The following is a 13,945-nucleotide window of genomic DNA, read 5'->3' on the forward strand; positions in this document are numbered from 1 at the left end:
TGCCTCTCAAATGCCATCGCCACCTCCTGGTACTACACAATATATATATATTTTTTCCCTAAAGATCCTGAGGTTGGGGTGATGGTTCTGCAATGAAAACATACACTGCCCAAATCTGAGAACCAGGCTCAGATCCCCAGAATCTCTCAGGGGTGTTGTGATAACCACTTGTAATTCCAGCATTGGAGACTTGAAGTAAGCTGGTTAGGAAGGAGTGGGTAGCTCTTACCTGCAGTTCCAGCTCCATGTTATCTTGAAGGGAGGATGACTAAGAATTTATGGCTAGCCTGAGCTACACAGAGGAACCCCGACTCACTAAACCTGTGGGGCTGGCAAGGTGGCTCAAAATGGTTCAAGGAGCTGTACAAATCTGGATACCTGAGTCAGAGCCTTGGAAACGTTGTAAAGGCGAGAAAAGAGAGCAGACGTCACAACCTTGTCTTCTGACTCCCACACCAATGCCCTGGCACTAAAGCCCCTTCCCCACAACAATATTAACAAATACATACATTTTAAAACATGCCAAGAGACCTAATTTTGTTTTCAATATAAATACACATATTCAGAGAACGGTTTCTGCCATATACAGTAAACTGGTGACTTGTGGGCAGTGGAAATGGATTGTTTTAGTTCTGCTTTTCTAGTGACTGCACATTTTCTACCACACACATACATCGCTTCTGCAAAAAAAAAAAAAAAGAAAGAAAAATATGATTACTGCTTAGAAGCAGTAAACAGCTCTGTTGATAAGAGTGCTTAATTAGCATACACAAAGCCCTAGGTTCACCCAGCATTGCATAAAATTGGTCACGCTGGCTTTGGCTTGTACCCTCAGTGCTCAAAAGATGGAGGCAGGAGGATTAGACATTCAAGGTCATCCATGGCTACATAGTCATTTTGAGTCTAGCCTGGGCTACATCAGACTGTCAAGAAAAGGGGGTATCTTTTTTAGAGCCATGGTTGTCTGGGACAGGAGGGACTTCCTGGGCTCATTATTCCCAGCACTCATTTTTTTTTCAAAGAAGGAAAAAATTTTGACTCGTCATACTGACTTAATATAAACATTTTTGAAAATGTGGAAAATTTCAAACAGACTCATTTGCAGAGAAAACATTTTCAGTGAACACTCATACACCCATTGTCCAATGTTGGGGGGTTGCTCGTGGACACCATTTCCTCCTCTCATTTCACTTTGAAGCAAATGCCAAGCCTCATACAAGCCATTTATCCATATTTCAAGACCATTTTAGGACTTTAGGGCTCTCAAGGACACACGGCCACAATAATATGTCACAATACACCCAAATTAATAAAGCCCCTTAAGACATCCAGCCCACTGGATGCTCCAAATTATCTCATAAATGCAATATGGGAACCTTTTTTTTTTTTTTTTTTGGTCTTTGGGAGTATTGTCTTAAATGTCTTTACAGAGCAATAGCCAGCCTCCAGATCCATTTGGCAAGACCCTGTTAAAAACTGAAATATATGGAACACTTGAAAGCTTTCCATGTCAGTTCTGTCTGCACATGGGACATGCAAATCTTCTTTTGTCATTCTAATTTTTAGTATATCTGCTGTCAAAGTGAGAAAAACAATTTTTAAAAAAGAGTTCTAATTCTGTAATCCACACTGTCCTGGAACTATGTAATTGAGGCTGGCCTTGTACCCACCATCATGCTCCTGCCTCAGCATCCAAGGTGGCTGCTGAGTTTACAGATGTGAGCTACCACATATGACTAAAGAGACGTTTAAATTTTATTACACTTATTGTGTGTATGTACATGTGTGGGCACCCAAATATCACAATGGGGTAGAGAAGTCAGGGGCCAACTCGTAGTTGACTCTTGCCCTCTCTGATGAGGGCTCCGGGGGTCAAACTCAGGTAGGTCATCAAGCTTGGCAGCAAGTACCTTTACCTGCTGACTCATTGCCATGGTCCTAAGCAGACTTTTATCTGTCTGTCTGTCTGTCTGTCTGTCTGTCCATCTGTCCGTCAGTCCATTCATCCATCCATGTATCCATCCATCCATTCATCCATCCATCCATCCATTACCTATCTATCTATCTAGATATCGTCTATCAATCATCAATCTGCTGCCTATCTATCTATCATCTATTTTCTGTCTGTCATCTATCTGTCTGTCTGTCGGTCGGTCTGTCCATCCGTCCGTCAGTCCATCCACCCATCCATCCATATATTCATCCATCCATCCATGTATCCATTCATTACCTATCTATCTATCTATCTATCTATCTATCTATCTATCTATCTATCTATCTATCTAGATATCATCTAGCAATCATCTATCTGCTGCCTGTCTATCTATCATCTATTTTCTGTCTGTCATCTGTCTGTCTGTCTGTCCATCCATCCATTATCTATCTATCTATCTATCTATCTATCTATCTATCTATCTATGTATCTATGTATCTATCTAGATATCATCTAGCAATCATCAATCTGCTGCCTATCTATCATCTATTTTCTGTCTGTCATCTATCTGTCCACTGTCTGTCTCTATGTATGTATCTCTATCTATCTCTCTATCTCTCTATCTATCTCTCTATCTCTCTATCTCTCTATCTCTCTATCTCTCTATCTCTCTATCTCTCTATCTCTCTATCTATCTGTGTAGCCCTGGATGTCCTGGAGCTCAGAGATCCACCTGCCTCTGCCTCCAGAGTGCCAAGACTAAAGGCATGTGCCACCACACTCAGTGGTAAGAGCATGCTCTGGTTTTGCAGAGTACTCAAGTTTGATTTCCGGCACCCATATGAGGCAGCGTACAACCATCTGTAACGCCAGCTCCAGGAGACCCAGTGTCTCTTTGGGCACCTGCACTCACGTACATATCCTTGTACAAGACATATATGCATACATATAATTAAAAATCGCCGGGCGGTAGTGGTGCACACCTTTTAATCCCAGCACTCAGGAGGCAGAGGCAGGCAGATTTCTGAGTTCGAGGCCAGCCTGGTCTACAAAGTGAGTTCCAGGACAGTCAGGGCTATATCGAGAAACCCTGTCTCAAAAAAAAAACAAAACAAAACAAAACAAAAAAACAAAAACAAAAACAAAAAATAATCATTTTAAAAATGTTAAAGAAAAATCACAGATGGCCTGGGAATGTGGCTCAGCTTAGACGGAAAAGCAGGAGAGGTAGGAGGTCAGTGTCATCGTTGGCTACACATTAAGTTTGAGGTTGGTTTGGAATATTGGAGATAGAAAATAAATCAACTGTGTCTCCTGCCTTCAGCAAGGGGAAAGCAAGGATAGGTGCCTGTAGCTGTTTTCTGACCACACACTCCCCCTAGTACCTGAATTCAAAATGTGTACACACATCACACAAACACACCGTAAAAATGTTTTAGAATTGGTTCTATTTATTCTTGTTATATCTGTTTTCATTTTCTTTTTATGTATTTTAATTTCTTGAGCCACTTTGTTACTCTATAGCCCATGCTACCCTAGAACCCATTCCATAGAGCAAGCTTGCTTTGGACTCACTGCACCCCCTTCTCAGCCTCCCGAGTGCTGGGACTATAGAGGACTTTAAAGTGAATTTTATGTGTCTGTGTGTTTGCACCCAATGTAAGTGGGTGTGAGTGAGAGCAAACGTGGGGGTCAGAGGTCGACTTTGGGTGCTACCCTCAGGTGCCATTCACCTTGTTTTTTGAGATAAGGTTCCTTTGATGGCTTGGAGGTCACCAGTTCTAGGCTAGGCCAGCTGGCCAGCAGGCCTCCTCTGGGCTGGGATTAAAAGCATGAACCACTGTATACAGCTTTTTTTTCTTCTTCTTTTTGTTTTGTTTTTGTTTTTCTTTCTTTTTATTTTAAGATTTATTTATTTATTATATGTAAGTACACTGTGGCTGTCTTCAGACACACCAGAAGAGGGCATCAGATCTTATTACAGGTGGTTGTGAGCTACCATATGGTTGCTGGGATTTGAACTCATGACCTTCGGAAGAGCAGTCGGTGCTTTTACCCGTTGAGCCATCTCACCAGCCCCGTTTTTGTTTTTCGAGACAGGGTTTCTCTGCATCGCCCTGGCTGTTCTGGAACTCACTTTGTAGACCAGGCTGGCCTCGAACTCAGAAAGCCTCCTGCCTCTGCCTCCCGAGTGCTGGGATTAAAGGCGTGCGCCACCACGCCCACCCGGTTTCCATTGTTAAGTTTATTCTACCTTCAGTTCTTTAGTCAATGCTAGCCTGATGAACTTTGGGGGTTGTTTTCATCATTCTTTCCGACAACACTGCAATTCGCTCTCTCGAGCAGGGGCTACTTCAATAGGTCACAGGATTAGTTCTAGGGGACAAATTCATCAACGAGGTGAGCGCTACAGTCTCTAACATACCCCTCCTAACAGGTTAATTCTTCAAGACAGACTGTTTGTTTTGAAACAGAGTAGCCCAGGCTAGCCTGAAGCTTAGCTCTGTAACAGATGATGACTTTGGACTTCTGAGCCTCCTGCCTCCACCTCTTGAGTGCTGGGATCACAAACACCCTGCAGAAACCAACGAGTCCCTTCCAAACGACTTTCTAACAAGCCCTCTTTTCAGTTAGTTCTAGATGCAAGGCTCTCTCCGGGCTCCTTATTCTGATGAGTTATTTGCTATTTGAGCTCTGTTCTAGGGCTGACATGTTCCAGTTTTATGCTCTAGTGTTCAGGAAGGCAGGTCACCCTGTTATTCTGTCTCGGAATGTTCTGCCTTCCCCCATTATCATTCTGGATGAACTTTCAAATTTTAGCAAGTTTCTCAAATAACTCCCTTCGGGCTGTGGTAGATTCATTTGAAAACTGCCATCTATATATTATGCTGTTTAAATGGACAGACAAGTCATTACTCCTTGATTATTCAAATCTTACCTTTTTGCTTAAAAATATTTGTGTGAGCGTGTGCACCCATGCGTGTGCATCCATACTGCGCTGTTTCTGTCAAGGTCAGAGGACAACTCTACAGAGACTACGTTTTTTTCCGTCTACCTTTGTATGGGTTCTGGGGGTCGAACTTGGTTCATTAGTCTTGGCAGCAAGCACCTTCGCCCCTGAGCCATCACACCAGGTTTTTGTTTTAATTTTAGTTTTAGATCCACTCATTTTATTTGTATATGTAGGTTTGCCTGTTATGTCCTGGGCACCATGAGATCAGAAGAGGATATCAGATGCCCTGGAATTACAGATGTTTGTAAACCTTTGTGAATCATGAAGGTGCTGGGAACCAAACTTGGCTCCACTACGAAAGCAAGTGCTCTTACCAGCTGATTCAGCTCTCCAGCTTGTTTTTGAACAGGCCATTATTCTCTAAAAATTCCCTTTTAAAAGTGACTTTGTAAGATGTTGGTTTTATTGCTTGATCTGATAAGGATTTTAGGGTTCTATTTTTTTTGTTTTGTTTTGTTTTGTTTTTTTTGAAACAGGGTTTCTCTGTGTAGCCCTGGCTGTCCTGGAACTCACTCTGTAGACCAGGCTGGCCTCGAACTCAGAAATCNGCCTGCCTCTGCCTCCCAAGTGCTGGGATTAAAGACGTGCACCACCACGCCCTGCTAGGGTTCTATTTCTTATTAAAGTTACTCCCAGATGTATGTTTTTTTTTTTTTTCCTGGACACAGACCTCAGACTTGCTATGGGCTCACCCAGGGTTCTGCATGTATTAGGTGAGCACCCTACCATATGAACTACATCCCCATATTATTTTTTTGATGCTGTTATTAACATACTATTTGCTTTCATTTGGTGCTTCTGATTTTTATTGATTTGTGTCTGTGTGAGTGTGCACGGCCATAATGTGCATGTGGAGGCCATGTAACAACCTGTGGGAGCTAATTCTCTCTTCTATTATGTGAGTCCTGTAGATCAAAACAAGGACTTCAGTCTCAGCAGCAAGGACCATTGACTGCTGAATCATCTTAACAGCCCTCTCTCTTTCTTTAAATATGTGTGTGTGTATACATACATGCATATATATTATATATACATATGCTATATATGTATATATGTATGTTACATATGTATAATACACACATATACACACATGTATGTATGTATGTATGTATGTACATTGTGCACTGTGTACATGCCTGGTGCCCTTGGATTCCAAAACAAGGTATCAGACCTATCTTCTTGGAACTGGAGTTACAAACACCTGTCAGCCACCATGTGGGTGCTGGAAAACAAATCCAGGTCCTTTGTAAGAGCAGCCAGTGCACTTAACCACTGAGCCATCTCTCCAGCTTTTTCCATTTCTTCTCATCGGGGTCTTATATATAGCCAAGGCTGGCTTTGAACTATGACCTTGAACTCCTGAACCCCCTGCCTTTACCTTCTAAGTGCTACGGTTATAGGCACTCACTCTATACCTGTCTTCTGGTCATTTTTCATTTTATGCAGTAGGCATAAAAATATCTACTGCTTCAGGGGGGAGGGGGGTTGTTGCTTTTGTTTCTTGAAGACAGGGTCAGAACTTTGGATCTTCCTCCCTCTGACTGACTCCCAAACGCCGGGATCGCAGGACTGCACCTCCAACCTCTGTGTCTCACCTCGTCTCTCAAACTACCATTCATTCCTTTGTTTCCTTCTTTTTTCTGAGACAGGGCTTCTCTGTATGAGCCTGGCCATCTCGGAACTCACTCTTTAGACCAGGTCAGGTTGGCTTGGAACTCTTCCTTCCAAGTGCTGGGGTTAAAGATATGCACACACACACATACACACACACACACACACACACACACATACATATCCCGCCCCCATTATTTGTAATTGGTGTTCTCAATTCTAAAAACCTGCAGAGCACTGTCATCAATTTTTTTTTTAAGATTTATTTATTTATGTATTTATTTATTATATGTTAAGTACACTGTAGCTGTCTTCAGACGCTCCAGAAGAGGGCATCAGATCTCATTACGGGTGGTTGTGAGCCACCATGTGGTTGCTGGGATTTGAACTTCGGACCTTCGGAAGAGCAGTCGGGTGCTCTTACCTACTGAGCCATCTCACCAGCCCGCAATTTTTTTATACTCTACATGATGCCTCACCATTATTTATTATTGGTGGTACAGGTGAGAGAACCCTGAGGCTTGTGATAAGCCACTCACCAGAAGATTCTGGATTAGAACTCTGCTGCCGAGCCATGCTTCAGTCCCTTCTCTGGGAGACTGTAAGCAAATGCTCTACTGCAGTCTTATATCCCCAGCCTTCTTTCCCGATCCACTAGTGCTCTAAATGGCCAACAGCTCTCCTTTTTCCCTGCCAGTCCTGCATCAGTGTTTACTGAAGTCTGGGCGTTTCAGCTCCCAGAGTAGACTGCAAGATCAGCAGGATCCCAACCTCATGGTCTGGGCATTCTGCATCTGAGCCCTGCCAGGAACACAGCGGATGCTCAGGGAAAATGGAGTGCCTGGAGCCTGGGGGATGGCTCAGCTGATGTATGAGGAGCTGAGTCTGGATTCCAAGCCCCTATGTGAAAAGTCTGTAATCCTAGGTGGAAACAGGCAGCTCCTGGAGGTCAATCTCTGACCTCCGTACTCAAGTGCACACATGCACAACGCATGATGCATATGCTAGAGGGCACATGCAAGTGCACACACACGCGCGCACGCGCGCGCGCGCGCACACACACACACACACACACACACACACACACACACACCGGAGGAACTTAAGAAATGGGCAGCACGACGTAATTCCCACTTACCGGAAACTCTGCCTTTCCTCGTGACTGGTCACGATGGCTCCCGGTGGCACCTTGGATTCCCACCCACCCAGGGCATTGTGGGGAAAAGAACATGTATAAAAGACAGAGCACACGGGGGTGGGGGGATATAAGAAGACAGCTCTAGGATCATGAGTCTTTTAATATATTATTCTGAAAAGAAAGGAATTTAAAAAAAGTTCCTGACAGCTCTTTTTTTTTTTTAATTTAAATAAATACCCCGCTCCTCCCCCCACCCGCTTAAGTTCTCCCTCTTCCCCGAACATCCCACCCATCCCTGGCTAGACCCTTACCCCAGAACTAAATAAAATGCCTGTTTTACAGCAGACCACACTCACTACCAAATTCTGGGAAAACTATAAATACTGTCACTGTCTGGGCCTCTCTGCCTTCTGACTCTGCTCCGGAAGCAGCCACATCCCTCCCTCCCGTTGACTGGGCAAGGATGGCAGAGGCCTTTAGGCACTGGCCTTGGGGAGAGTGCAAATTTAGCCTTGGTTCTCCACCTCCTGCTCGGGAGTAGGTCAGAAGGGCCCAGAATTGCCCTCCAGACTAAAATAAATAGCAAAATAAATACCCTTCCCCACTCCCCTGGCTCTCAGTAAAAGAGCGAGTTTCCCTGTTAACTCCAGTCAGACTCCTATATGCCCCACCCCGCTTCTTTCAAACCCTTCCCTCCTTACCCCACAGAGATCTCCACCTTGGCCTTCACTTCAAGAGGAGTCTACACACTTAGACCCTTCCTTCCAACATCAAAAAAACCCTCCTCCTCCCCCAAATTGCTTGGGCTGCTGCTGGCACCCCAAGCCCCCATGATGGGCCTAGTAGGAACTTTTCCTACTTCCTCCATCTCTCAAGCCTCAAGGAGACCTAGGCAGGCCCCTCCCCTCCCAATCCAGGAGTCCCAGCCGACCCTGTATTCCTCAGATGGCAGTGTCCCAGAGGACCGTGTGCTGCCGCCGGCAGGGCGGGGTACCAGACTTGCGGGGTTCAGGGCCCCGCCGCCAGCTGGGGAGGATGGGCATGCTCTCTTGCTTGCAGAGTCCCCGGTCGGGACGGTGGCGTGCCTTGATCTCCTTGCACACGCAGCGTTTGCGCTCGATCACCTCTAGGAGTTTGCCGTCGCGCTCCCGAGCCGGCTGGGGCGGCAGGGGCAGGGGCAGCACAGGGTGGGTCTGTGGCAGGAACCCCAGAGAGAGAAAAATAAGTGGGACAGGGAGGGTCAAGGACCTTGTGACCAAACCAAGGACCTACCGCAGAAGCAAAACCTCTCCCAGGCTGTGGGTGTGATGGGGACAGATTTCTACCTTGGGCATTCTTTCTCCTGTAAGGCACTCTGTGTTAGATAGACTAGACTAACCCTGAGGAAGGAGCCCTTTAAAAAACCTTCCGGCCTGGCAGTGGTGGCTCATGCCTTTAATCCTAGCACTTGGGAGGCAGAGGCTGGTGGATTTCTGAGTTTGAGGCCAGCCTGGGTAGCCAGGACTACACAGAGAAACCCTGTCTTGAAAACATGAAAACACAAAAACAAAACAACAACAACAAAACAAAAACAAAAACAAAAAACAAAAAAACCCCGACTTCCAACAAAACAAAAAGACACCAATGTGGGCAGGCCCAGGAGCGGGAGGGAGACTGGGTGGGGGTGAAGAAATTAATCAAAATGAATATACGTATAAAATTATCAAGGAACGTTTTCCTCCATTTATTTGTGTAGGCGTCTGTGTGAGTTTGTGCTGTGTGTGTGGACTTAAGAGGCCAGAAGAGGACAATGGGTCCCCTGCAGCTGGAGTTACAGGCAGTTGTGAGCTGCCCAGTGTGGGTGCTGGGGACTGAACTCAGGTCTTCTGCAAGAGAACAGGCTTGTAACTGCTTGATCATCTCTCCAGCCCCCTTTCTCTCTTTTCAATGGGGAGGAGGACCTTGAACTCCCAGTTCCCTCCTTCCACCTCCCAAGCTGGGATCACAGGTATGGTGTCCTGATCTCTTTCTTAGCCTACTTACTAATTTGTTTTTCAGTTTGGTATTTTGAGACAGGGTTTCTTTCTCTTCTCTCTCTCTCTCTCTCTCTCTCTCTCTTTCTTTCTTTCTTTTTTTTAATGTAGCCCACTCCAGGCCTCTGACTCTGATGAATTCCTTTTTGTCTCAGTCTCCCAGACCATAGAATAACATGAGTGAGTGTGTCTGTCCTTTCTTCTCATATCCGAGCCTTCTTTTCTATCTGTTTCTCCAAAGACAAAACAAAGACCAGATCTCACCTGGCTCAGGGCATCCCTGGGCTGGCTGCAGGGCCGTGGGGTATGGAGTGCAGCCTGACGGACTCCAGAGGTGGACGCAGAACGGCCCAGGCGGTACCCTCCGGTGAAATCTAGGCCCAAAAAGCAGAGATGAGAAGAGAGACCCACTGATGTCCCTCAGCTCCCAGAGGAGGTTATAGGCCAAACCGTGCCCTGCCTCATCAAAGAAGGGAGAAGATGTTGATATAGTGTTAAGATTAAGGTCTCTAGGCTGGGCATTTAGCTCTGTGGTAGAGCACTCAATTGTGTAGAATCCCCCAGTGAGGGGGCTGAGGGTGTGGCTCAGTGGTAGAGCCCCTGCCTAGAATCCCCCAGTGAGGGGGCTGAGGGTGTGGCTCAGTGGTAGAGCCCCTGCCTAGAATCCCCCAGTGAGGGGCTGAGGCGTGGCTCAGTGGTAGAGCCCCTGCCTAGAATCCCCCAGTGAGGGGCTGGGGGCGTGGCTCAGTGGTAGAGCTCCTGCCTAGAATCCCCCAGTGAGGGGCTGGGGGCGTGGCTCAGTGGTAGAGCCCCTGCCTAGAATCCCCCAGGGAGGGGCTGGGGGCGTGGCTCAGTGGTAGAGACCCTGCCTAGAATCCCCCAGGGAAGGGCAGGGGGCGTGGCTCAGTGGTAGAGCCCCTGCCTAGAATCCCCCAGGGAGGGGCTGGAGGTGTGGCTCAGTGGGAGAGCCCCTGCCTAGAATCCCCCAGGGAGGGGCAGGAGTGTAGCTCAGTGGTAGAGCCCCTGCCTAGAATCCCCCAGTGAGGGGCTGGGGGTGTGGCTCAGTGGCAGAGCCCCTGCCTAGAATCCCCCAGTGAGGGGCTGGGGGCGTGGCTCAGTGGTAGAGCACCTGCCTAGAATCCCCCAGGGAGGGGCTGGGGGCGTGGCTCAGTGGTAGAGCCCCTGCCTTGCCTGTGGGAACTTCTGGGTTTCATTCAAAGTACAAGAAATATTTTTCAAAGGTAGACATGGAGTTGATAGGGTGTCAGGCAGGGTAGACCAAGGTGGACCCTGGCAGATTCCTAATCCACACATCTCTGTATATAGAGTATGAGGGTAAGGTGTCACCTCCATTCCGGTGGCAGGCCGGGAAAGTCTGGCAAGGGACAGGCAGCGCTGTGCGGCTCCCTCCTCGATCATGGTGGATCCTGGCCAGCAGACCCTCTGCCCCCTGGCTCCTCACAGGAATCCCTGATGGCACAGGGCCCCTGTCCTCATGTTCGACTTTGCCTGGACCTTCTGTACTGCCATTCCAGGCTCGGGCACCATCCTCTTCTGCTGGGACAACAACAATAAAAGCTCAGTGTCTGCAGGCAGGAGGGGCCTCCCTATCCTCAGCAAGCACACAATGTCACACGGGTGGCCTTTCTGCAAATTACAGAGAGATGGGAAAGGCTCTGCCTCTCACTCCTCCAAAACACACACACAGGCACACGCATGCGCGCGCATGCACGTGAGACCCAGCCCTGCCACCTTCTACCCATTGTTACTATCCCTGGGGCTCATATATATGTGCTCATTTATATACTCTGTTCAGAAAAGCCTTTTGGGGCTTTCTCTGTACCAGCTTTAGCTTTGAAACCCCTCTAGAACCACATAGGGTTAGAATGAACATCCTGGAAACCAGGGGTGCTGACTCCCAATAGGAGAGAATCCCAAATTCAGACCCCAGAAAGACAGTGGGGGAGCCATTGAGGGTATGGAGTTGGGGGAAGGGCTGTATGTGAACTAAGCCCATCTCTGAGAGCAGACCTGGCAGAGCATTGCGTTGCCTGGCAACCGTAGGGGCCTCCCTCTCCTCTCACTCCTGTCTGGATGGGTTGCCATGGTAATGGCTGGGAGGCAGCTGTGTTTAGCTCCTAGTGTGCACACACTCACAAACACACACCCTTGCAGCCCAAGGAAGGGAGGGGCAGAGGGTGGAGCAGGATGAGTCTGAATTCTACCTCAGCCTCTATCCCAGCCCTTCCTACCTTTTCCTGAACACATTCAGAGACACCTCCCTGCTCCATCCGTCTCGTCTGGTCCCCATCCCCATCTTTCTGGTCTAGAAAACTTTCCAGCACAGGACAATAGGCCTGTAGATTCTAAATACCGCCCCCCCCCAATATTTACCTCAACCATTACTTGCCAAACCATTAGCAGTATCCCACACCCACTCTCCACCCCTCACTCACTGTCCACTTCCTTTGCCTTCCGTCCTCCATACAGGACCTTCCTCTGCAGAGCCCAGCCTGCCCCAAACGTGGCACCCATCTCTTCTTCCTCTTCTGGTGTCCCCGCACTGGCAATGACATGGGCACAGGAGATGCTGGCAAAGGCACCCCCATCAGTCCCTTGCTCTTGCAGCTGGATCTTGACCATGGGGGATGGTGCCCCCATTCCACAGCCCTTATTCAGCACCCCCCCAGCCTTGAGGCTGTCATAGGCAGGGGGTCTCTTGAGCCCAGCTGCTGTGGCTGGGTAGGTCCAGAGGGGAGTCAGGGAACCTCCAGTTGGATCCGGAAGGCTGTGGGGGGAGGCCAGGCAGCTGCGGTGGTGGAGGACCCCAGCTGCTGAACCCATAGCCCCGCTATGGGGGCTGGATTTCCCTGGGACGGGGGGCCTCGAACTGGCACACAGCATTCCGTGAAGAACTGAAATCTCCTCTGTCTTTGGCTCTCCAACACCCAGGGGTGGACCAGCTGGCAGGACCGAGTGTGTGGTCACTTTTACAGCTGAATACACCATAGTGTACGACACGGCCTTGTCCTTGGGAGGGCCGGGGAGCAAGGCAGCTGGGGCGGGGTGGGCTGCCGGTACCCCTGCCGCCTTGGGGCAGATCATGCTGTGAGAGTTCGGGAGTTCCCGCTCTCCCCTGGTCTGGCCAGAGCCCTGGGGTGGCAACGGTGTCGAGTGGCTCCGGGCTCGGCCTGATGGTCCCAGCAATAGCAGGTTGGCAGCAGGAGGCGGAGGCGGTAGGGGAGGCGTCTCCCGCTCTCGTGCAGGCACTTGGGGAGCTGGGGTGGAACCAGCTGGCTCCTTGGAGTGGCAGAGGACCGGTAGCCTTGAGACCCCATCGCCAGGGGCTCGTGAAGCAGACTTGGCTTGAGGGAAGGCCAGAAGTGGAGGCCGGTGCTGAAGGAGGTTAGGAAAGGGTGGGGGTATTTCACAAGGAGTGGTCTTGGTGGGTGTCCCATCCCTCCGGCTTGGGAGGGCTGAAGCTGGACGGCGATGGGGGTGGGGGTGAGGCTGGAGGATATGAGGCTGTTGTGGAGGGGAGGGTGCCATCAATGGAGGAGGCCCGTTGGCCCTGCCATCTCCTGCCTCTTCAGGCAAGGGGTACTTCATCTCTTCATAGATAGCCTCACTGTCTTCAGAGTCCGAATCGGCAGCAGCTGGAGGGGTCGGGCCTCCACTTCCAAGAGGAGGTCCCGCCAGGCCTCCTCCGCTTCGTCCTCCTCCTCGAAAGACATCCCCTACCATCTCAATGTACACTGGCTCTTCTTCCTGGGTCCCTGCATCCAGGTCTCCAGTTATTCGAGAAGCCCTACTGAGGCGTTGCAGGGGCAGGTTCGCCCCTCGAGGAGATGGGGCTGGGGCACAAGACTCATCGAAGGACACAGACAGCTGGGTATTGGGGCTTCGCCTGGGTTTCTGTGGGGGAACCTTCCGGCTGGACTCACGGCATTCGGGAGTTGGCTTCTGGGAGCCTAAGTAGAGTGGGAAAAAGAAAAAGAAATGGAGCTTATACAATAGAGCACCTAACAAGTCAGGTAAGGGCTCTACCACTGAGCCACGCCCCCAGTTCCTCACTGGGGGATTCTAGGCAGGGGCTCTACCACTGAGCCACACCTCCAGCCCCTCACTGGGGGATTCTAGGCAGGGGCTCTACCACTGAGCCACGCCCCTAGCCCCTCCCTGGGGGATTCTAGGCAGGGGCTCTACCACTGAGCCACACCTCCAGCCCCTCACTGGGG

The 13,945-nt window shown here is 49.1% G+C and overlaps 1 protein-coding gene across 3 annotated transcripts in view; it reads right to left on the minus strand.

Moving 5' to 3' along the window:
* Positions 1-7,837: 7,837 nt before the first annotated feature.
* Nyap1 (neuronal tyrosine phosphorylated phosphoinositide-3-kinase adaptor 1) overlaps positions 7,838-13,945 on the minus strand; it is a 10,770-nt gene continuing 4,662 nt past the window's right edge. For 2 of the 3 annotated variants that reach the window (XM_029476970.1, XM_029476971.1), the window contains exons 4-7: positions 12,164-13,678; positions 11,055-11,261; positions 9,972-10,081; positions 7,839-8,888 (exon numbers count right to left, since the gene is read on the minus strand). In XM_029476970.1, coding sequence (XP_029332830.1) covers positions 8,637-8,888; positions 9,972-10,081; positions 11,055-11,261; positions 12,164-13,678 — 2,084 coding nt within the window. In that variant the 3' untranslated portion in view covers positions 7,839-8,636. Of the gene's footprint in view, positions 8,889-9,971; positions 10,082-11,054; positions 11,262-12,163; positions 13,679-13,945 lie in introns of all 3 variants that reach the window. The other variant, XM_021163567.2, reaches the window with a different exon arrangement.

Source organism: Mus caroli, chromosome 5, assembly GCF_900094665.2.
Source record: "Mus caroli chromosome 5, CAROLI_EIJ_v1.1, whole genome shotgun sequence".
Classification (NCBI taxonomy): Eukaryota; Metazoa; Chordata; class Mammalia; order Rodentia; family Muridae; genus Mus; species Mus caroli.